Source organism: Mesoplodon densirostris, chromosome 14, assembly GCF_025265405.1.
Source record: "Mesoplodon densirostris isolate mMesDen1 chromosome 14, mMesDen1 primary haplotype, whole genome shotgun sequence".
Classification (NCBI taxonomy): Eukaryota; Metazoa; Chordata; class Mammalia; order Artiodactyla; family Ziphiidae; genus Mesoplodon; species Mesoplodon densirostris.
In genome coordinates, this window is record NC_082674.1 from 25,925,839 (window position 1) to 25,950,489 (window position 24,651).

The following is a 24,651-nucleotide window of genomic DNA, read 5'->3' on the forward strand; positions in this document are numbered from 1 at the left end:
TTTTTATTGAAATTAGTTGCAGAAGTAAAAAGTTTTAAAGAAGCACAAAGTTAAAACTGTCTAATTGAGTAGGACCCATTATATTAATAACCTAAGTGGTAAACTAGAGATCCTTTTATTTCCTCTAGATGAAGTTGATAGCCTTTTGTGTGAAAGAAGAGAAGGAGAACACGATGCTAGTAGACGTCTAAAAACTGAATTTCTAATAGAATTTGATGGTGTAAGTATTGATTATGATATTTTTAATGTGGTAGCATTTTAGTGTATTTTCCTGTTGAATGGCCCAAATTAGAAGTAGATATCTTTATTATGTTTTTCTTTGTTATTTATCTAAAAGTATTGAAAAAAAATTTTGGCTTATAGGTACAATCTGCTGGAGATGACAGAGTGCTTGTAATGGGTGCAACTAACAGGCCACAAGAGCTTGATGAGGCTGTTCTCAGGTAGGGAAATTTATGTAGAAACGCACACATTTATTACGGATGTATTTACTCATGTGTTCATCTGATGTATTTCTTGTTTCCTTCTCTCTCAATTTTAAGACTAAATTCATTATTTTCCTCTCTATATCCATCTTCTGGTCTCTTGTTACCAACTGAAGATTTTGAGGATAGGGCCAGCATGACATCAGGAAAACTATTTTTAACTTTATGGTTTTAGGGAAATTACTTATTTCTTCTGGGTTGGATTAAAGTATCTTAAAACACCGAAACTGATTTTTACCCTCTTTTAGTGGGCTTCATGAGAAGCTGATAAAGCACAGCTCATGGGAGCCATATGCTCTCTTCTCCTGTGTTTGATCAAATTTATTCCCTTTCTACTGGGAGGACAGTTTGACTCAGCATAAAATTCTTGGCTCTCCCATTCTTTTCCTGAGGAATTTATAACATTGCCCCATTGTTTCTAGGATTGGATGTTGCAGTGTGAAAGTCTGAAGCAAGCCTGCTTTATTCACATTTATGGGTTAATCCAGTAGGGTTAGTGTCTAATCTCCTTTCTAATACTACTACTACTACTTTTGTAGCCTTTGTTTCTGTGGTGGTTTTTGTTTTCTTTTTTATTGTTTTCCTGATCTCTGCAAACCCATTTTTCATCTTCTGTTGTCTACTTCGAGCCTTTGTATGTCATTTCCTTGAGGCTTTTTATCTCACTGAGCTCTTATTTCATAGGAGCCTTTTTTTTCATCAAATTATTTTATTTCTTGGAAAGATATTTGGTCACAATTTTAATTTGCTTTATGGCAAAATCCTCTTGTGCATGTTCTTCATTTTATCTATTTTATGTTTACTGTATTCTTTCCCCTCTTTTTTGGGCACTGTTTTTTAAAATCAGTCCTATGCTTTTGTCTGTTTTGCTTATTAATTTTATTTGAATAAGGGGAGTTTTCTTGGAAAACCCAATTTGGAAGGATATTGTAGAAGAGCTAGAAAAGTAAGGTAGCAAGCATGTATCTTGAGTTGTCCTATGAATACCCTGGACTGGTGGGCAGTCTCCCTGACTCACAACAAAGCCGTACCTGATAAAGAAGTATACGTGTATATAAATAAGCTATTGGGTTGATTTAGTCTTCTTCAACTGAAAAGATTGGTCATTGCAAAACAGCTTGTCATCTTGCCAGACTGACTGATGTCTTCTTACAAAGATGATGTATCTTTGAGTTTCTTTGTTCAGCCTCATCTTCTTTGCCATTCCCTTGCAACTGACTAGGGTCACATGATCTGCAGAGCCAGTCCTCACATGTTTGCTTAAATATGGGGAGGTTAGTTTTATTATCCCTCAGAGTGTGCTCTCTCTGTTCCCTCTGGAAAACTCTGCTCTGACAGCCATGTCTAAAATTTGCAGTGGCAGGTGCTGTCTGTATTCACCTTTGTCAGTGTAATTTTCCTGCCCTAGGCATCCCTTCTTCATACATTTTAGTTCTGTAAATGTTATGTAGTTTGTTGATGATGGAGTTCACATTGCTGTTTCTGTTGTCCTTGTTGGTTTTAGTTGTTTTCAGTTTCAAGAAGACAGCAGAGATCTGTTTCTTCAACTTCTTATATCAGATATTTTGTTTTAAAGTGTTACTGCTGTTAAAAAAATACAAATACATAAATGGTTAATTTAATTCTGACAATATTGAATTAAGGATTTTTAAACATTAACTACAATTTTTAAAAACTTTTTATTGGAGTATATTTGATTTATAATTTTGTGTTAGTTTCAGGTGTACAGCAAAGTGAATCAGTTATACATATATCCACTCTTTTTAAAATTATTTTCCCATATAGGTCATGACAGAGTATTGGGTAGTGTTACCTGTGCTATGCAGTAGGTCCTTATTAGTTATCTATTTTATATATTTAACTAGAATATTTTAAAAGAGTAACTTTTACACCGATAACTACTAAAATGTATTCAAATGCCTTGAGCAATTATATTTAAAGCTTTGTTCTTGTTATGTGCTACTTGAACTGAATTATCTGTAAATTCAAAACTGTATTTCTGAGATTGCTTGAATCCTTTTTTTAGGCGTTTCACCAAACGGGTATATGTGTCTTTGCCAAATGAGGAGGTATGTATCTGTGTTTGAATTTTTTTTAAGGCAGAAACAAGAACTACCATCTTGACAGTATTAAGTCTTCCAGTGCATGGTACAGCTGCATTGGAAAAGTTTGGCGGTTTCTTAAAAAGATAAACAGAAAACTTACTGTAAGACCCCAAAATTTCATTCCTAAGAATCTATCCAAGAGAAATGAAAACATATGTCTACACAGACATGTACAAGAATTTTTATAACAGCATTATAAATAATAGCCAAGAACTACAGAGAATCTAAAATAGTCTTCAGGCTTCCCTGGTGACCTGAATCCACCTGCCAGTGAAGGGGACACAGGTTCTAGCCCTGGTCTGGGAAGATCCCACATGCTGCAGAGCAACTAAGTAGACCCCGTGCTCTGCAACAAGAGAAGTCACCGCAATGAGAAGCCCACGCACCACAACGAAGAATAGCCCCTGCTCGCCACAACTAGAGAAGGCCCACGCGCAGCAACGAAGACCCAACACAGCCAAAAATAAATAAATAATTAATTTGAAAAAAATCCTTCATCAGTTGGTGAAAGGATATACAAATGTGGTATATCCATTTAATGGAATACTGTTTAGCAATAAAAGGAATGAGCTTACACATACCATAATATGGATGAACCTCAAAAACATTACACTAAGTAAAGATGCCAGATGCAAAAGATTTCCTATCACATGATTCCATTTTTATGAAATGTCTAGAAAAGGCTCATTTCTGGAAACAAAGTAAATAGTGATTAGGTAAGGCTGTGGGTGGAAGTCAGGATTAACTGCAAACAGGCACAAGTGAACTTTTTGGGGTGATAGAAATGTTCTAAAATTGGATTATGGTGATGGTTGCACAATAAACTTATTAAAAGTCATTGAATTATACACTTCAAAAGGGTGAGATTCCATGTTACATGAATTCATATCTCTATAAAACTTTTTTTTTAATTGTGGTGTCTAGCTCAGACCCTTAGCATCCTTGGTAGTAACAGCAGCTACTTTCTTAGTGTTTTATTTGGTTTTTAACTCTTTTAGGAACTCTCAAAAAATTGTTATTTTAACAGATATATGTGTGAGGCTCTAAGAGGTAGAGTGGTTTGTATAAGATCATTCAGCTCCTAAATGAGAGTTGGGATTTGAACCTGACTGACTCCTGGATATTTTATTAAGCCAATTCTATGGACTGATAATTCTTTAATATTTCTTTTCAGACACGACTACTTTTATTAAAAAATCTATTATGTAAACAAGGAAGCCCATTGACCCAAAAAGAACTAGCACAACTTGCTAGGTGAGTAATGTGATTTGGTCTATCTTGCAGTTTTTTTTTTTAAGAATGCTTTTTCTGTTTTCTTTAAAGTAAGCTCATGTATGAAATTAGTAATTTATCTATCAAAACTTCTTATTGTTTCATTCTCTACCTCCTTTACCTTCTCTCATCTCATTTTCTTATATATATGGTGTCTAAATTTTAGTTTCTAGATCCTCTAGAAGACATGACCTAAACAGCTAATGATGGTAGTATATATTTTTATAAATTTATTAAAAGTTATAAGTGGTATTAAAGTAATTTTTAATAAATTTATTTTATTTATGTTTGGCTGTGTTGGGTCTTCGTTGCTGCACGTGGGCTTTCTCTAGTTTCGGTGAGCGGGGGCTACTCTTCATCGTGGTGCGTGGGCTTCTCATTGCGGTGGCTTCTCTTGTTGCGGAGCACGGGTTCTAGGCGCGTGGGCTCAGTAGTTGTGGCTCATGGGCTCTAGAGCGCAGACTCAGTAGTTGAGGCTCACAGGCTTAGTTGCCCCATGGCATGTGGGATCTTCCTGGACCAGGGCTCGAACCTGTGTTCCCTGCATTGGCAGGCAGGTTCTTAACCACTGCACCACCAGGGAAGCCCTGAAGTAATTTTTAAAATGTAAAACATCTCATATCTGCCTACACCAACACATATTTTCACTTAAACTTGTTCTTTTGCTTACACATAATTTTGTGTGTGTGTGAGGTACGCGGGCCTCTCACTGCTGTTGCCTCTCCCATTGCGGAGCACAGGCTCCAGACGTGCAGGCTCAGTGGCCATGGCTCACGGGCCCAGCTGCTCCGCGATATGTGGGATCTTCCCGGACCGGGGCACGAACCTGTGTCCCCTGCATCGGCAGGCAGACTCTCAACCACTGCACCACCAGGGAAGCCCCACATAATATTTTTAAACTTTGACTTCTTCAGCTTTTTTTTATGAGTGGTGTATTAAGTAGAAACTGAATATAGAAGATACACTCATGAATTTTAGCCATTGAAAAAAATCTCATAAAGTAATTTAAAACGTTCAACAAGAATGTGAATAGCTAGTTATGTTGGTAAAACTCTGAGTTCCCAGATACCTATGAAAATAACAAATTCAGTACTTGGAAATACTGAGATCCTTTGAATTCCAATAAAATATTCTGCTAATAATGTTTGTGCAGTTATTTAACATAGTACATAAGTAAATGCTTTTTTTCTTGTTTTATTTTCCTCTTCCTCTTTGCCTCCCTAGTTCTTAGTTCCCTTTGATAGTGTCTTGGCTGCCCAGGATCTCCACTGTGGCATCCCATTCAGGTGTGCCTCCCTTTGCCAATGTCTTCTATCCCAGACCCTTGCTTCACCCTGTCTGTCCTACATTTAAAGAAATCTTCCTTGATTGGCCCTCATTTCATCAAGGCAGTTCTCTTTGTCAAGATAAAGACTCAGGAACTTATAGAGAAGTAATTGTGGTTATGTGTCAGTTGGCCAGCAATGGCTTATAGATGTTACCTTTCCAGGGCACATATTTACAATTTAATGGAGCCTCCTGGAGATATAGTATACTTTAATCTAAAGGAATGGTTCTAATAATGAAAATTCAAGGCATTATAAGGAACCAGTCGGCTGTTTGTTTTTAGCAAGTAGGCCTTCCTCTGTCCTTCAAATCAAATCACATAGCTGTCTGCTTGATAAAAAAGGCAAGCTAGGTTTTACTCTCTTATTATGTGGAGATTTAAATCTGCAAAGGTGAAAATAAGTTGCTCTTTTTTCTTTCCCATTCTCAGAATGACCGATGGATACTCAGGAAGTGATCTAACAGCTCTGGCAAAAGATGCAGCACTGGGTCCTATCCGAGGTAGGAATACAAAAGCTTGAAGCATTTTCAACTGTTTATTAGACCACTTCAGAAGTTTAAGAAGTCCCTGTTGATATTTTTTATTAGTAAGAAAGTAGTAAAACTATATCAGTGGAAAACTTGATTAAAACTTGATACAAAGTTTCTAGACTTAGGGTCAACAAACCTTTCTGAAAATAGTTTTAGACTCATGGGCCGCATATGTTCTGTTGCATCTTCTTCTCACTCTTCTTCTGACTCCTCCTCCTCCTGCTCATCCTCCTCTTTTTTTTTTTTTTTCAACAACAAAAAGCTGTGAAACCATTCTTAGCTCACAGACCATACAAAGACAGTCCATGGATCAGTGGACCATGAGCCCTGTTCTGGACAGCAGGTTTTACTTCTTGATAGTAGGTTAGCAGTAGAAAACTCAAGAAAATGAGAACTTTTTAAAGCAAGTGGAAAAGAATAATAAAGGAAGATTTTCTTATCTATTTTTTGGTTCTTTTCATTTCAGTATTCTAGTATTACTTGAAATTAATGTGTGTAAGGAAACATATAAATAGAAGTTTTTACTTTTATCATTATATGTTATCTTTTGAAAAATTGCAGCAAAGTATATCATTCATTGCTCTGTTTTGATTCAAGGTAATTTGTTGACCCTGAAATACCACATCTATCATTTTTAGGTTATGTTAGATTAAACTCACTGTGATAGTCACTTTAGAGTAGATGCTTTCAGCTACTCTTCCACAGGCAGCATGGGCAGTGGATGGGTGATGCTCTCAGGTATGCACTCAGATTACTGGCTATGGTGGTAAAATTGAACATGGAACATGCAACTTCCAGAACGTATCTCTAACAGTGAAACAGGGTACTGATTAAGAACTGCTGCTTTAGAGAATAATAAATGTAACCTTGAGAATATAGTTTGAAACTCTGGGTAAAGCATTTCAGTCAAGCTTTCTTTCTGCAGGAGGCATGAAATCTTGTTCAGATACTGGACTCAGAGTCAGTAGCTAATGTATAAATCATGTGTATTTTTTAGAATATTTTAGCTGTTATTCTGAAACAAAGTTGTTGGCTTAAAACAACAAATGCCTTTTGTAAAGAACAAGTTGCATTATTTTAAGTTTACTATGAAATTTGTAGAATCTGTTGTTCTTGAGCAATATATAAAGAAATTGAATGCCTTCCTAAGAAGGAATATTATTCTAAGCATTTATAAATTGTATGTGCTCTTAATGTATGGTCTCTTTTTAATATAATGATTTATATTGAACATATACTTTTAGATTATTGTACTTCGTTAGTTTAAAGTTGGCAATCTCTTTTTTGTAAGTGACTTTTATATTTTACAGAACTGAAACCAGAACAAGTGAAGAATATGTCTGCCAGTGAGGTATACTATTTTACAATTACCTTTTTTTCATTCTGGTCCTCTAGATTGTAAAACATATCTTTTGTCTGGATTTTTCTAGTTTATCTGATTAGAAACTAGAAAAAGTTAATTTTGCTTCATTTCAAAATATGGAGGACTGTCCAACTAGTCTCTTATGGTGTCCTTTGGTAATACACAATAAATATACATAATCATTAAGTCATTTTCTGTCAAATCATATTACATAAATACTAAACAGAACAACATTATAGGCAACTTGAGGATTTTATATGTCATGAATATAGCTTGTAACAGGTTAACTCCTTGATGTTCTGTTTTGTTAGTTTTTTAATAATGTTTATGTCTTCCTTCTTATAAAAGCAATAGTTTCCATTGTAATGTAATTCATTACATTTAAAAAATATGGGAGGTCCCGTTATGAGATGCTGAAGCATTTCTTTTGAAAAAAATTGCCAGCAAAATATATTTTGCCATGCAAAATGATCATAACTATGTAACCAGCCAGTTTAAATCAGATGTGAATTATGTAACTTATCTCTCAGAGTTCAGATAGCACCTGAAACATTACTAACCAAAGAGACTTCATTCTTGGAACAGAAGAGAGTATAGAACTCCAGTGGAGTCCAAATGTGAACTGAAAACAAAACAAACAAAAAAAAAAACAATAAAAAACCCCAGAGGCATGGGCTGGAGGCTGGTGGCTGGCTAGAGGATCTATCTGCACATTACATTGCAGAGAGTTCTGTCCAAGTGTTAACAGTGAACTCTTAACATAGAGAATAAATGTACTTGAGTATGAGTACATTTTGGCAGTCTTTTTTCTTCAAGCTTCCAAGTAAATTTGAGGTTGTCTTCAGGCATCTTGTGCATGGTGCTTAACCAACTACATTACTAAGAAAGCCTTCAGACTTCTTGCAACCACCTTTTTCCATTTCAGCAGTCTAGTTTACCTGGATTGTGTTTGACATGAATGAAGCTTAGGAACAGAGAATTCCACATGTCATATACTTCGGTGTTTAGCTACTATTACCTTAAAAATTCATGTTTAAAGTATAAGTTTCAGGTCCCTTTTATCTGATTCATAATTTTGATTCCACATTTTTCTAATTTTTAAAAATATATTAGTACTGTCTTGAGGTTTTTTTTAATAGTTTAGGTATAATTTATTTACAGTATCCCATCAATATATTATTTTTTAAATGTTCTTATAGCATAAGCCTAATAGTACTTTTCTAACCAAAAGTAAGCACTGTGCATGAATTATTTCTTTTCCACACACCACTCTCCCTACCTTGGACTCAGGACAGATAAACTTGATTTTTCATATATGTACTCTGGCCCCCTAGATTAAAGTTGAGGAAAGGCCCATTGTGAGACATTTTAGGCCTCTCTCTTTGTCCCTTGGACAGACCATATACTGAAATTAAAACTACTGAATGAATTACAAAAAATAACATTACTGGTACCTTTTGTGACCATTCCACTAATTATGTGTAGTCAGGTTACAGTGTTATAGTTTTTGGTTCTATTGTATACTTTCATTCAGTTTAAGTTTATTTTTAACCTAATGATTTTAGTATTAATAATTTGATAATAGCTTTTAGTCATTAGTCCTGGCTTATGAGTTAATATTTATAAAGCACTTTAGAAAGTCTGGCAATAGTGAATACTGTATAGGTATCCATTAAATAATTTTAAAATACATAAATACTAAATAACAGCAATTTATTATAGAGATCAAGGAAATCCATTCTATTTTCTTATTTATGAGATTACAGAAAAACACAAGTAGTTTGGTTTTAAAATTGTGTACTAGAATTTTTTTCAGCTATTCTTCGGTACAATTTTAATAACTGTGTTATCAGGTGCTGGTATATATGCAGAAATTTAGATGAGATATACCTAATTTGCCTTTTATAGTTTATAAGAATAGAAACTCAAATAATTGTGTTGGAATTCTGTGTTTTTAAAAGGTAGTGCTGAAAATCATTGGTTATAAATTCAGAGTATAATGTACTTTGTTTATAAAGCACACAGTTTGTATCTAGTTCAACTTTATTAGTTCTTTTGTTATTTTTTTTTTTAATTTATTTATTTATTTATTTATTTATTTATTTATGGCTGTGTTGGCTCTTCGTTTCTGTGCGAGGGCTTTCTCTAGTTGCGGCAAGCAGGGGCCACTCCTCATCGCGGTGTGCGGGCCTCTCACTGTCACGACCTCTCTTGTTGCGGAGCACAGGCTCCAGACGCACAGGCTCAGTAGTTGTGGCTCACGGGCCTAGTTGCTCCGTGGCATGTGGGATCTTCCCAGACCAGGGCTCGAACCCGTGTCCCCTGCATTGGCAGGCAGACTCTCAGCCACTGCGCCACCAGGGAAGCCCCTCTTTTGTTATTTTGTTTTGATAAGACTTCTTTGCTATTTATTTTTCCCTCTTTACTGAACTAGCTACCGGTTGATTTTTCCTGTTATATACATTAGTCTCTTACTAACTTTAAAATACCATATTTTCTATATAACTTTTAAAGCTTATTTTCCATTTACAGTTATTACAAAATATTGGCTATATTCCCCATGTTGTACAATACATCCTTGAGCCTATCTTACACCCGATAGTTTGTACCTCCCACTCCCCCATGCCTACATTGCCCCTCTCGCCCTCTCCCTGCTGGTAACCACTAGTTTGTTCTCTATATCTGCGTCTGCTTCTTTTTTGTTATATTCACTAGTTTGTTGTATTTTTTGAATTCCACATATAAGTGATATCATACAGTATTTGTCTTCCTCTGTCTCACTTAGTTCACTTAGCATAATATCCTCCAAGGCCATACATGTTGCTGCAAATGGCAAAATTTTGTTCTTTTTTATGGCTGAGTAGTATTCCATTGTGTGTATATATGTGTGCATATATATATATTTTATATATATATATACACACACACCACATCTTTATCCATTCATCTGTTGATGGACACTTAGGTTGCTTCCATATATTGGCAATTGTAAATAAGGCTGCTATGAACATTGGGGTGCATGTATCTTATCAAATTAGTGTTTTTGTTTTTTTCAGATATATACCCAGGTGTGGAACTGCTGGGTCATATGGTAGTTCTCTTTTTAGTTTTCTGAGAAACCTCCATACTGTTTTCCACAGTGAAATACACATACACACACACCCCGAACTATGAACATAAATTAGAATTTCATCAAAAGCTTTTGAAACCTTAATCTTTTTTTTTTTTTTTTTCTTTTTGCGGTATGTGGGCCTCTCACTGCTGTGGCCTCTCCCGTTGCGGAGCACAGGCTCCGGATGCGCAGGCCCAGCGGCCATGGCTCACGGGCCCAGCCGCTCCGCGGCACATGGGATCCTCCCAGACCGGGGCACGAACCCGCATCCCCTGCATCGGCAGGCGGACTCCCAACCACTTGCGCCACCAGGGAGGCCCTGAAACCTTAATCTTAATAACAGATATTCAGGAGTATCATAGATAATACTCACATTACATTCATCATTCTGCTAAATTTTGGGCTTTAGGAAGAGCCAGTGTGTGTTTTATAGTTAAATAAGGAGCAAATAGGGGTCATGCAGTGATTATGGTAACAATATATCCTTTTTCATTTTGACAAATTTTTCAGATTAGGCTACAAGTTACAAATGTAGTTGATTTTCTTAATCTATGCTATGTTGATATTAGAGAGGATGTGAAGTAGTTAGATTGGGTTTTATAAGAGTAATAAAAAGAATAATATAGATAAATATCAGTTGCTGAAGTTTTGTCTCCAGTTCTTCTTTAACTTCTTATTTGGGAGCAAAATATACATGTGATAATGCATAAGTGATAATTTTTAATACCGGTCATCTTGTGCCAAACTCCATTTGGCCTTTTGAAAATCCTTAGGTGAAAATTAGGTATTTATTAACTCAGTATTGTTTTATTTTACTTTCTTGAAGCCAATTAAAAATCTCAGAAAATAAGACCAAATTGACATAAAAATGTATTATAAGCAATACTAATATTAGAAAATTTCAGACATAAGCCTCCTCCATGTTGTAGTTAAAGAGCAATATTTCCTTCAAAGTCCTGTGTACATCTTGTAAACTCCTCTTTCCTTTCTGATAAACCTGGCATGAATTTAGCTAGAGTGTGTTTGTGGTGAGTGAGACTTGAGAGTGCAAAATTCCATGAAACTATATGCAGAAAAAAACTGGAAGGAGATAAGCCAAATAGTTGTTGTATATCTGAACGGTGGAATTGTTAGTGATTCTTTTTTCTGATTGTCTATATTTTGTCAAATTTTCTGTAATGAGTATGTTTTGTTTTTATAATGGGAAAATATTGTGATTTAAAATGTTAATACCTAGGAGCTAAAACGTGAAATGAAAGTATATTGGTATAGCATTTTGGTAGGATTTCTTACATAGCAAACTTGCCTAATATAGAATAATATATAAAATAAGATGATTGGCATGATTTTCTAAGAATACATCTCTATATATTTTAACATTAATAAACAACAGCATCATTACTTTTATCTGTCATTGGGTTAACTATTGCATATGTGTTTATCTATCGTCATGTGTGTTTTTTTAATCTAGATGAGAAATATCCGATTATCTGACTTCACCGAATCCTTAAAAAAGATAAAACGCAGCGTGAGTCCTCAAACCTTAGAAGCATACATACGCTGGAACAAGGATTTTGGAGATACTACTGTTTAAGCCTGCAGAACGTTTTACTTTCCAAGAGAGAAACATACCATCTTCTATGAATAGTTATCTGCTACAGAAACTCAGCCTAAGTTTACAGGATTTTTCAGTCTTACAATTATTTGTGCACCCCAGAAGATGAACCGTAAAATAAATTTAAATAAAGTATACAATGCAAATGGAATATTTTGTTTAAGGCCTTCTTGCCTTGATGGTCACAGATATCCCGATGGGCACTGTAGTTAGAGCAGAACAAAAACTGATTCTGGTCTTCTTTACCAATATAATCATAATGTAAATAATAATTTGTATATTATGTTGCAGATGAAAGTATTCCAGAGACAGTGAATGGTAGAAGACACAAGAGCCTTTGGTTGTAGAGCCTTTGGTTGTTTGTCTTCTGACATCTTTTCTTAAAATAGTAATTTTTCCTATTTTCCTTTCCTACTGTTGTCTTTACTACACTATGGGTGATTGGAATGCCAAACACTCTGTTTCTTTTTTTTTTTCTTTTTACAAATTGTGTGCCAAATGAAACTTTTTCCTATGTAACAGTAGTAGGAAAAAAGTATTTTGAAGGTTTTTTTCTTCTTCATATATCTACAGACATTAAACAATGTGTCCTTTTCATTTTTTATTTTTCTATTACCTTTCTACCAAACAATTTAGAAAGTAATATGATAGCAACAAAACAAATCTAGTGAAATGGAGGAGAAATTTTGAAGTTTTCAGACACTCTGTCATACAACATGTAGATCAATCCTCCTGTGACCTGCTGTATTTTTTTTCTAATATATTTGTCAGAAATCTATTGTAGACTGTTAACTTATTCCTAATGGAATTTATTTTCTGTTAGAATTCTAATATTTAAGAAAGCCAATTTTAACTGCTGTAAAAGTGGTTTCTGTGCGAGAAGGGAAGTACTAGGAGCTAAGACATTTCTAATTTATTGCTTATTACTTTCTTACTATTTATAGGATAATTACAAGCCAGTGGATTTACCATGTTTTATTCTTAATAATTATTAATCCCTCCAATGAAACTTTAAAAAAAATTACTGAATTTTTATACATTGCATACATTTTATAGGTTTCTTGTGCTCACTTTGTTAACTAAAAAGTTTTAGTCTGTTAATCTGCCTTTTGTTCCCCAAAAATGTACAGTAATTCTGTTTCTTGTTTGTATAAGTATGCCTGGGTTTTTATTATAAAAATGTCATTGTAGGAAGTAGAGACTCATATCATGGCCTTTTAAATACTGTAATAAAGGCAAATAGATATTTGCCCTTAGTTTACTGGTTAAAAGTTTGTTTATAGAAATTTTCTTTGGTGCTTTTATGTAAAATGTCATGGGTGGAAATAATAATTTTATAGTAGTAACAAATATTTTTCATTTAGGAAAAATAGCTTTGGTCTAGAGAGAATATATTAAAGTTAAAAACTTGCCCCCACTAGATAAGAATTTTATAATGAAGACATACATTCTTAACTTTATTCTTTCTCATCTTAAAGATTTATCTAAATATAGATGTATGATTTCTTAAGATCATGTGCTATTTGTAACCATAACTTAAATCATGTTTCTTCTAATCATAGAACTCCCTGGATAATAAAAATAAGGGTTGAGATAAATAGAAAAACAATTTTTTAAGCCAGAACCATACATATTTTTAGGTCATGAGTAGTATCTTTCTAAGGTCTCAAACACTAAACCATCCAATATAAAATATTGATAATGACAGATGATGAAATATACACGATGACAAGAATTAGGAACATCCCAAATTAAAACGTTTTCAGGGCCTCCCTGGTGGCGCAGTGGTTAAGAGTCCGCCTGCCGATGCAGGGGATACGGGTTCGTGCCCCGGTCTGGGAGGATCCCATATGCTGCGGAGCGGCTGGGCCCGTGAGCCATGGCCGCTGGGCCTGCGCATCCAGAGCCTGTGCTCCGCAACGGGAGAGGCCACAACAGTGAGAGGCCCGCGTACCGCAAAAAGAAAAAAAAAACGTTTTCAATAAAGCTCATAAAATTTCATTTTTTCTTTTCATTTAGAAAAAGATTAACATTATTGATACTTGGATAACTGGTTAATCATATTAAAAGTCCGTGTGCTTTAAACTCAACTTTTAAAATATAAATTCCTTTAAAATTATCATAAAATTATCTGCAGTAATTGAATGTAGCTCACTTTTTGGGAAAGGTTTTAGATAACAAAGATTTCAAATGTTATATAAAAGTCAAATTAATACTGTCATAAACATTGAGTCAGAATTATATTACTGTATTAATATCCATCTGTGTTACTTTAATTTCCTGATGAGGTCTAAAATTGAGCTTAGTGCTACAGAACTATTTTCTTTGACTTAACTATGACCAAGTTTTATTTTAAGCTGTGTTTCTCTCGTGGAAGGGCCATAAACATAGAATAATTATATAGTAGGATGTGTAAGGGATTGGTTTGGTCTTTTTCAATAAAGATAGAAGTTGCTGAGGTTTCCCGAATTAGTATTAGGCTTAGATTGTGACCTTGTAGGTTTTGCACTGAGCTCTGTGTCATGTTATTTCATAAAAGGTAATGTTTAAACATTAAACGTTAGTGTGCTGTTCATGTTAATATGGCAGAGTTTTGTAAACTAAATTAAAACACTGATGTACTGGACTTTGAGCCAAGGGAAAGAATCAATACTATCTTTCCAGATATCTTAAGGGTAAAAGCTTATTCTAGACAGTCTGGCAATTGAGGTTATTAGATTTCCGACTTGCATATACACTTTGTGCTTGGGAAGAATTGGAAGAAAATCAGATACTAGAATTCTAATTTAAGTAAATATACAGCAGTCTTTGTGTATAGTGTAAAATTCATTATATTTTGTACAAAAACTAATTCTTTTGGTAGAATGAACCATTTGCAGTTTGTTTTTGGACTCTGAGTCAGAGGGTTTTCCTTTAAATGCCTGTCTCAGTTTTACTCTGGTCTTTTGTACTTTTCTTCAGAAGAAATGAATTAAAAGGTTCAGCTGCATAAGTGGGTTTTTATCCTAATGGATTGGAAATAAATTATAAACTTTATTTTGCTTTTAATTTTTTTATCTGAAACTTTTTGAGATTTCAGAGGTTGCAGTCTGGTATTGAAGGAATAGCTTTTATTGGACTGACTCTCTTGCCAATAAAAATATAAAGTCTGAACAAAGTATAAAAAGCTGTGATTAGAAGACTCTAGAAAGCAATCAAAAACAGACAAAAACAGCACAAAATCATATACTAGAAGAGATCCACATTAACTAGCTTTTACCATGAGGGCAATTTCCAGCTTGTGCAGTGTGCTTGGAAATAGAATTAAAGCAGAATGTGACAGTCTTGCTGGGCTGCGGAGTCATTTGGGGCTTCTAGGACAACTTGAAATTAGGAGGGAAATTTTGAAAAGGAGAGAGCTTCAGAGATCTAATCCCCCAAATCTGCTTGCAAATTGTTTTCAAATGCTTGGTGGATTCCAAAATTGTACCTGTGCAGTGTGATATTCAAAGGAACCCAGCAGAAAGCAATAGTTGAAGTCCAAGGAACTGAGTAGTGGTAACAACGGCTGGGCGAATACAGGGCGAATAAGAGGGGTTTAGTAAACACTTCTGGTTTCCCATTGAAACCCAAAACGGGCCATGGCTTAGGAGGAAGGATGACATCCCAGAACTAAGGGATGTACTTTAGGACTCTGGGCAAAATGGGAAGAAACTCACTGAAACAAAGCTTAAAATCAGGCTTTCACAGGATCAAGGTTATACATTAGTAAGTTAACAGCTAGCCAGAATAAAACATTGTTTGGAAGAAAACAAAATCCAGAGTCTTTATAACATGTCATTCACAAAGTCCAGTACAAAATAAACCTTAAGCATACAAAGAAAAATTATATGATCTGTAATCAACAGAAAATATATAGAAGCAAATACACAGATGACCCTATGTTGGAGTTAACAAAATTATTTTTAACAGCTTTAAAATACATTTAAAAATTTACAGGGGAAAAAATGGTGGATCAATAGATTGGGATTCTTGGCAGAGAAATAGAAGCTGAAAACCAAATGCAAAGTCTGGTGATTAAAAATTAGAATCTGAAATGAAACATATACTGTCTAAATTTAAATAATCACTGGATGGGCTTAACAGTAAACTGGACAAGCAGAGGAAAGAAAAGTGGAAGACAGCCAGTACAATTATCAAACTGAAGCACAGAGAAAAAAAGAAACAGCAGAGATTTGAGACCTGTGGGACAGTATCAGTCTAATGTACAGGTACTTTTGAGGTCCAGAGGAGAGGCAAGGAAGAGAATGGGGCAAGAGAAATATCTGAAGCAGTAATGCCCAAAATTTTCTCAAAATGGTTGGAAAACATCAACTTACAGGTCCAAGAAGTTCAGTGAATTCCAAGCAGAATAAATGCAAGAAAGATCACATCTGGGTGCGTAGTATTGCAAAACACACACACATGCACAAAACCAAACCAAATCAAAAAAATCTCAAAAGCAGCCAGAGGGGAAATGACATTACACTTGAATAAACAGTAAAAGTGGTGGCTAACTTAATCAGAAACAATGGAATCCAGGAAATGATGGAATGACATTCTTAAAGTGCAAAAATCATACACTACTATATAAAAAACAGATAAGGCCCTACTGTGTAGCACAGGGAACTATATTCAATATCTTGTAATAACTGGAAAAGAATCTGGAAAATTATATATATATATATATATATATGTATATATAAAGAATCACTTTGCTGTATACCTGAAACTAATACAACATTGGAAATCAACTGTACGTCAATTAAAAAAATAATAAAAGTGCAAAAATTAACAAAAGTTAATCTAAAATTTTGTGTCTACTTAGAATGTTCAAAATAGTATGACAAAATAAAAGCTACTCCAGGTGTACAAAACCTAAGAGAATTTGTTGTTAGCAGACTGACATTATAGGAAATGCTTTAAGAAATTCTTTAGGCTGGCAGAAAGTAATCCTCCATAGGAATCTGTATCACCAGGAAGGAATTAAGAACTTTGCAAATGATATATATGTCAGTAAATACAAAAGATAATTTTTTCTTAATTTCTCTGAATATCTGTTGTTTTAAAAAAATTTACAGTGTGGTATTTATAATGTATGTAGAAGTAAAGTAGATGACAAAGATAGCACAAAGGGTAGGAGAGGGCAGTAAATGGAATTACGTTGAAATAAGGTTATTATATTGTACGTAAAGTTGTATAGTATTAATGTAAGGTAGACTAATGAGGATGCATATTATAATCTCTCACCCAGCAAAGGGAACAAGAGTATGGGGCAAAGCCCAGAGGAAACCAAGCACCAGCTTTCAAGAGTCCTCTCCCAGTGGAATTACACAGGATGCACTTAATTCCTCCAGCATCAAGTTATGACAACATGGGTGAAGATGTTAGGCCTAACTGTGTTAGGCACAGTGAACCACTCTCAGGGAATGGTGGGAACCCTCCCCCAAATCCAGGTTCCCAGATGCCAACCAAACTTGCAATCAGGCCTTTCAAAAGATAGCAATCTCAGCCCAGCTATGCTAGCTTCTTTTCCGCACAGTGGTTCAGGGCAGGTTTTGCAGTGGGGAGGAGGGACACATGGTGGCCCAAAGTGGGGTGTCGTAGACCAAGTGGGGTGAGGAAGGTGTCTACAATAATGGGCAGCTTAGTATGGGGTATTGGGGACAGAGTAAGGAAGTTATTCATATGCATTGGGGCAACCTGGAATGAGGAATAAGTTCTCAAGAATAGAGAGGTGTGTATTGGGGAAAGGTGTCAGCAAAGATGACAAACTGCTTACATGCAGGAGACTTAATCAGACAAGTCAATATATTAACCATAGTGGAGCCATGTTTCTGTCAGAGAAAGGAGTTATGAATACAAAATAAATAAAACCTGTGGGGTTGGGCTGGAATTGGATTTAAGAGTATGAATTCATGATTTAAGATATATAAAAATAGATGAAGAGGGCTTCCCTGGTGGCACAGTGGTTGAGAGTCCACCTGCCGATGCAGGGGACACGGGTTCGTGCCCCGGTCCGGGAAGATCCCACATGCTGCGGAGCAGCTGGGCCCATAAGCCATGGCCGCTGAGCCTGTGCGTCCGGAGCCTGTGCTCCGCAACGGGAGAGGCCACAATAGTGAGAGGCCAGCGTACCGCAAAAAAAAAAAAAAAGTAATTCATTCTCTTAAAAAGGATGTGACATTTAAAGACTTAAATGACAGATATTTATTTTCACAGTTCTGGAAGGTAGGAAATCCAAGATCAAGATGCCTACTAATTTTGTTTCTGGGGAGAGCTCTCACTGGCTTGTAAATGGCTGTGTCCTCAGTGACAGAGAGCAGGCTCTCTGGTGTCTCTTCTTATGAGGACACTAATCCTATCTTGAGGGTCCCACCCTCATGACCTCATCTAATCCTAATTATCTCCTAAGGACCCCATGTCCAAATACCATCACGTTGTGGCGGTAGGGTTTCAATATACGAATTTTAAGGGGACACAAACATTCGGTGCATAATATCCACTAAAGGAACCAGGGCTCCTTGGTGAAATGGCCAACTCCAGGTTTAGGGCAGAGAAAATACAGGATAACCCAGAATATCTTGTGCCAGAAAAGAAGAAAGTGCTTAAAGAAGGATGAAGATGAATTATTGGTTAGAGGGGCTCCCACTGGACAATTTTGAGCATCTAAAGTAATTATAGTAATGGATTATAACCCATGAGGTAAAATAAGAAACCATGAGCCAATGTGAACATATACATAAACACAAGAATAAATTGAAAGTGTGATTAAGTATGAATACATTCACATAGTTTCAAAGTACAGTTTTCACAGTGGAAAAACTTGACAGATACCACCTTAATCTAGTGATGAAAGTTATTACTGGGCCAAATTTCACATAATAGGGTCAATGAGAAAAATGCAGTACTACTTCTGTGATATTCCTTTCAAAGATTCACAACCTGAATCTATTCCAGGAGCATTCTACAAAATAACTGGAATCTTCAAAATAACTGGCAAATTCGTGAAAGTCAAGTGAAAAACTGAAGAACTGTTCCAGACTGAAGAAGACAAAATAGAATGACAACTAAATGCAACTTGTGATTTAGAACTGGTTCCTTCTCCTATAAAATACCTTATTGGAACAACTGACAAAACTTGAATGGAGTCTAAGGGTGAGATGACAGTAATGTGTCATTGTTAATTTTCTGATTTTGATGGCTGTTACTGTGGTTACATAGAAGTAGGTCCTTGTTTGCAGGGGATACACACTAACATGTTTGGGGGTGATGGGGCAGCAGGTCAACAACTTAACATTTCAAGAAAAACAAAGTTATTTGCACTGTAGTTAAAACTTTTCTGCAACTTTCTCATTGTTTCAAAATCTTTTCAAATAATGTTTGGAGAGGAATTCCCTGGCGGTTCAGTGGTTAGAACTCTGTGCTCTCACTGCCGAGGGCCTGGGTTCAATCCTTAGGGAACTAAAAAAAAATAGACCTCAGGAAACTTCCAAACCATCATCATCATCATCATTTTTTTTTTTTTTTTTTTTTTTGCGGTACGCGGGCCTCTCACTGTTGTGGCCTCTCCCGCTGCGGAGCACAGTCTCCGGACACGCAGGCTCAGCGGCCATGGCTCACGGGCCCAGCCGCTCCGCGGCATGTGGGATCCTCCCAGACCGGGGCACGAACCCGCGTCCCCTGCATCGGCAGGCGGACTCTCAACCACTGCGCCACCAGGGAAGCCCCATCATCATCATTTTTGCCGCAAACTGCACGGCTTGTGGGATCTTAGTTTCCCAACCAGGGATGAACCCAGGCCCCCTGCAGTGGAAGCGTGGAGTCCTAACCACTGGACTGCCAGGGAATTCCCTTTCATTTTTATTTAGTTTACAGTTTTGAATCTTTGGTCAATGTTCCCTTAAAAGATGCTGAAATTAAATGGTATATTTTCTACTTTTATTTTTAAACTTTTATTACACAGCAGAGTTATTTAAATCTTTTCTACTCTGCTGACATAAAACATTTTACCCTTTCTGAGGAACAAACAATTGAATTATTTGGTACAGATCTGTCGTCCAGGACATTAAGTATCTAACAAAATCCTAAGTTCTGTAGCAATTTTTTTTGCCTGTCTCCCTGAAGTTTAGGAAAAAGATTTTCCTAACTCCTGGGTTTTGGCTCTAGATTAGAGTTTTCATTTAACTTCTATAAATCTGACTTTTTCTAGTAAGTTTACAATGTGATTTTGATTTTCCTGAGAAAACCCTGAAGAAAAGGTATGTCACTTAGAAGGTCAGGGACAGCTGAAGAGAAAGAGAAAAATGCCAGGAGGGTAGGTTTCAGAAGGTTGCAAAATCTTTCAGAGAGACTGTCGGAGTTAGGATTTTCTTTTGAAGCCTCAGCATACCAATTAACAAAGCTGACTGTTCACCGGTGTTCTGTGTTCTCAGTTTAAAAAATTGATTTTATGTCAAAAGTTCTCGTAATTGTTATTCTATGTTGATTTTTTTCTAATTTACCAATGAAAATGCAAGACTTTGGATTATAAGTAATTTTATATAAGGGGCAGAAGTTCTTCTAGGAGGAGGTGGAGACTTTGACATAGGTAATTTGCAAGAAAGGGAGACCATGGTGGTTGATCGACAATGTGTATTTTGTTAGTGTCACAGATTCTCCAGCCAAGCAGGATGACTAGGAAGAGTCTGTACAATCAATAGTCACAAACTCTACAGATCACTAATCCCAGAATATGGACTAATCAAAGTGATCTTTTTTTGACAAACTGACAGGACAGTGTTCTCATGAAGGTTCTGCAGGATACCTAAGGCAAAGTTTGATCAATCACTTTTTCAACAATTGATCACCAATCCAATGGGACTTCCAATTGTTAGGGCTTAGGGCTGGCTTGTACTGAAGACTTATCAGGTTTATACTTCCATCTGTTTCCTATGGAACACTCCCTTATACATTAAAAATAGATAAAACAATAAAATATAAACAAAACACATGAAACAAGACGTCGTAACATAGACAAACAATAGCAAAAGCAAGAAAGAAGCAGGTTAATGGCAAAAATATATTCAAAACAAAATAAAACATCTAATAACTTCATACAAAGATCTAGGCCTAGTTATAGAATACACCTCCAAACTAAAAGGTCTAGTTATTCAACATAAGAACCTATGTCTGTGGTTCTATTCCTAGTTTGTTGTTTTTTCTGATAGGGGTGTAAGATTTGTCAAATGTTTTTCTGCATCTATTGAGATGATTGTGTGGCATTCGCCCTTTATTAATATGGTGTATTGCATTGTTAATTCTCATATGTTGAACCTGCTTTGCATTCCTGTGAATTCCCACTCACTCATTCATGGTGTATGATTCTTTTTATATTTTGGTGGATTCATTTTGCTATTATTCTGTTGAGGTTTTTTTGCATTTACGTTCATATGGGATGTTGGTCTGTAGTTTTCTTGTGATGTTTTTGTTTAGTTTTGGTATCAGGGTAATTCTGGCTTCATAGAATGAGTAGAGAAGTGTTCCTTTCTCTTCTATTTTTGGGGAACAGTTTGTCAATGATTGGTGCTAATCCTTCTTTAAATGTTTGGTAGACTTCATCGATGAAGCCATCTTTGCCTGGGCTTTTTGTGGAATTTTTTTTTAAATTTTAAGTTCAATTGCTTGTTATGTCTAATCAGATTTTCTATTTCTTCTTGAGTCATTTTCAGTAGTTTGTGTCTTTATAGAAATTAGTCCATTTCATTTAGGTTATCTAATTTGTTGGTATATAACTTTATAATACTCCCTATGATCCTTATTTCTGTAAGATCAATAGTAATGTCCCCCCTTTCTTACTTGATTTTAGTAATTTTTTAAATTATTATTTTTAAAACTTTAATTAATTTATTTATTTTGGCTGCACTGGGTCTTAGTTTTGGCATGCATATGGGATCTAGTTCCCCAACCAGGGATCGAACCCAGGGCCCCTGCATTGGGAGTGCAGAGTCTTACCCACTGGACCACCAGGGAAGTCCCAATTTTAGTAATTTGAATCTTTTTTTTCTTGGTCTAGGTAAAGCTTTGTCAATTTTGTTGAAAATTTTAAAGAATCAATTTTTGGTTTTGTTTTCTCTTTTTTTTTACATTAATTAATTAATCAATCAATTAATTAATTAATTAATTGTTTTGGCCATGCAGCTTGTGGGATCTCAGTTCCCTGGGCCCCTGCAGTGAAAGCAGAGTCCTAACCACTGTAACCACTGGACCGCCAGGGAATTACCTCTCTATTGTTTTTCCATTCTCTATTTCATTTATTTCCTCTCCAAGCTTTATTTCCTTCTTTTTATTTTAATTTTTTGGCCGCACCACACAGCACATGGGACCTTAGCTCCCTGAGCAGGGATCAAACCCGTGCCTCCTGCAGTGGAAGCGCAGAGTCTTAACCACTGGACCACCAGGGAAGCCCTTTTATTTCCTTCTTTTTGCTTGCTTTAAGTTTAGTTTGCTCTTCTTTTTCTAGTTTCTTAAGATGGAAGGTTAGGTTATTGATTTGAGATCCTTCTTTTTTTAATACACGCATTTACAGCTATACATTTCCCTCTAAGGGCTGCTTTTGCTGTATCCAATAAGTTTTGGTATGTTGAGTTTTAATTTTCATTCATCTCAACGTATTTTCTAAGTTCTCTTGTGATTTCTTCTTTGATCCATTGACTAAGAGTATGTTTTTTAAATTTCCACCAGATGGGAGCATCCCAAATTTCCTTCTGTTATGGATTTCTAATTTCATTCCAGTATATTTGGAGAGCATACTTTCTATGATTTTAATCCCTTTAAATTTATTGAAAATTATTTTAACAAATGTTCCAGCCTGGGAATGCTCCATATACACCAGAGAAGAATGTGTATTATGCTGTTGTTGGATGGTGTATTCTAGAGATATGTTAGGTCTAATAGGTATATAGTGTTGTTGAAGTCTTCTGTTTCATTGTTGATCTTCTGTCTAGTTGTTTCCTATGATTTTATATCAATTACTCAATTCCCTGAATTAGATTTTTTTCTTCTTAAAATAGCTTGATTTATTTTTGCTAACTCTAAACCCTGTTATACTCATCAATAAGGAATTCGTTAAATATATTGATATTAAGGCACATGCCTATGATTGAATTCTCTAAGGTCACTAAAACTATATTCTAGAAAATTAAGACATGGGAAAAATGTCACAATACATCCTTACATGAAGTAGGCAGACTATAAATAATATGTACTGTTTGATTCCAGTTTTGTTAAAATAAAAAAGACTGGAAAGAAACTTCAAGAATCAAGAATGGGGACTTCCCTGGTGGCACGGTGGTTAAGACTCTGCACTCCCAATGCAGGGGGCCCGGGTTGGATCCCTGGTCAGGGAACTAGATCCCACATGCAAGCCACAACTAAGAGTTTGCATGCCACAACTAAGGAGCCCACCGGCTGCAACTAAGACCTGGCACAACCAAATAAATAAATATTAAAAAAAAAAAAAGAATTGAGAATGACTCGCTCAGGGTAAATGAAGCAATAATGTTCTAACTTGCCTTCTTGATTCAAATCCTGTCCAGAATTAGCAAGTACTGAGTAGGTGGTAAGGCTTTAAAACTATGGTGTGCGGAATTCCAGGTCCACCTTTGACTAGGTGTGTTACCTTGGCACACAACCTTCCAAGCAGAGGCTAACAATAGTACCTATATCAAAGGGCTGTTATGAGGATTAAATGAAATGATACATTAAGTTCTTAGTACTTACCACGTAAGTGCTTAATAAATGTTAGCTATTATCTTCCATCTACAGTTCATTCTCCATACCACAGCCAAAATGTAGAAGGTAACTCCGTTGTTAAAACCGTCCACTGGCTTCCGGTCTCACTTAGAAAAAAAAAAAAAACCAATCTCTTTACCCCTAATTAGAAATTCCGACTTGATCTGGCCCGTTTATCACTTAGATCTTCTCTTCGTTTCTTCCCCTCAAGCACAACTCTCCAGACATATTACCTTCTTTCTGATCTTAAAACACCCTTAACTGTTTTACTTAGGTATTTGCATTACTTATTCTGCCTAGAAAAAACTTCACTGAAAGACTTGCCATTTGGAAGTCAAATTTAATGTTCTTAGAGAAGCTTTCTCTGACTACCTCTCTAAATTAGCGACCCAGTTACTCTCTATACCATTACCCTATTTTCTAAATGGCACTACTTACCGATATATTTTAAACATTTCCTTCTCCTACTTGTTTTGTCTCTTCTTACTAGAATATCATTTTCATGAGATCAGTACCTGACACACACATACTCCATATTCAATTTCTGTCGAATGAATTATATTTTGATGTGTTTTATTTTCCTTTTATAAAATAAAATTAATCTTACAGAATTTAAGTAGTATTTTAGGAAGCACAACACAGTAGTCCGTCATTAGTCGGCCTGAGTTCAAATTCAGCTACTACGGCAAACTAGATGTATGTCTCTGGGCAAGTTTCTTAATCCTGTTTCCTCACTTGAAAAATGGGAATGTTATCTATTTCGTAAGGTATTGCAAAAATTAAATAACACAACATAGGTAAAAGCGCTTCAGGACTCAATGAAACTTTTCTAACATTACAAAGAAACCCTAATTGCTCCTTGACAAAGACCTCAGCGCGTACCTCTGAACCCACACCTCGGCCGGGGATGAAGAGTCGCTCTAGCCGCCACCTTCGCCTCTGTAGAACGCAGGGGCAGCCGGGAAGGAGGAGCGGGACTATGAGGCCGGTGCAGGCACTTCCGCCCCCGCGTCGCTCGCAGCCAATCGGCCTCTGATGCCCAACCCCCTTCC

At 35.9% G+C, this 24,651-nt stretch overlaps 1 protein-coding gene and 1 long non-coding RNA gene across 3 annotated transcripts in view; one reads left to right on the plus strand and one right to left on the minus strand.

The window, feature by feature from the left end:
* The window catches only part of SPAST (spastin), a 52,684-nt gene extending 40,724 nt beyond the window's left edge, over positions 1 to 11,960 (plus strand). For both annotated transcript variants that reach the window (XM_060117420.1, XM_060117419.1), the window contains exons 11-17: positions 129 to 220; positions 364 to 443; positions 2,512 to 2,554; positions 3,765 to 3,844; positions 5,619 to 5,689; positions 7,030 to 7,070; positions 11,666 to 11,960. In XM_060117420.1, coding sequence (XP_059973403.1) covers positions 129 to 220; positions 364 to 443; positions 2,512 to 2,554; positions 3,765 to 3,844; positions 5,619 to 5,689; positions 7,030 to 7,070; positions 11,666 to 11,788 — 530 coding nt within the window. In that variant the 3' untranslated portion in view covers positions 11,789 to 11,960. The remainder of the gene's footprint in view (positions 1 to 128; positions 221 to 363; positions 444 to 2,511; positions 2,555 to 3,764; positions 3,845 to 5,618; positions 5,690 to 7,029; positions 7,071 to 11,665) is intronic.
* On the minus strand, positions 1 to 24,560 carry LOC132501717 (uncharacterized). The gene is made up of 3 exons (XR_009534293.1): positions 24,482 to 24,560; positions 23,588 to 23,706; positions 1 to 2,069 (listed from the first exon to the last, which is right to left on the minus strand). It is a non-coding gene; the product is annotated as an uncharacterized LOC132501717 (long non-coding RNA).
* Positions 24,561 to 24,651: the final 91 nt, after the last annotated feature.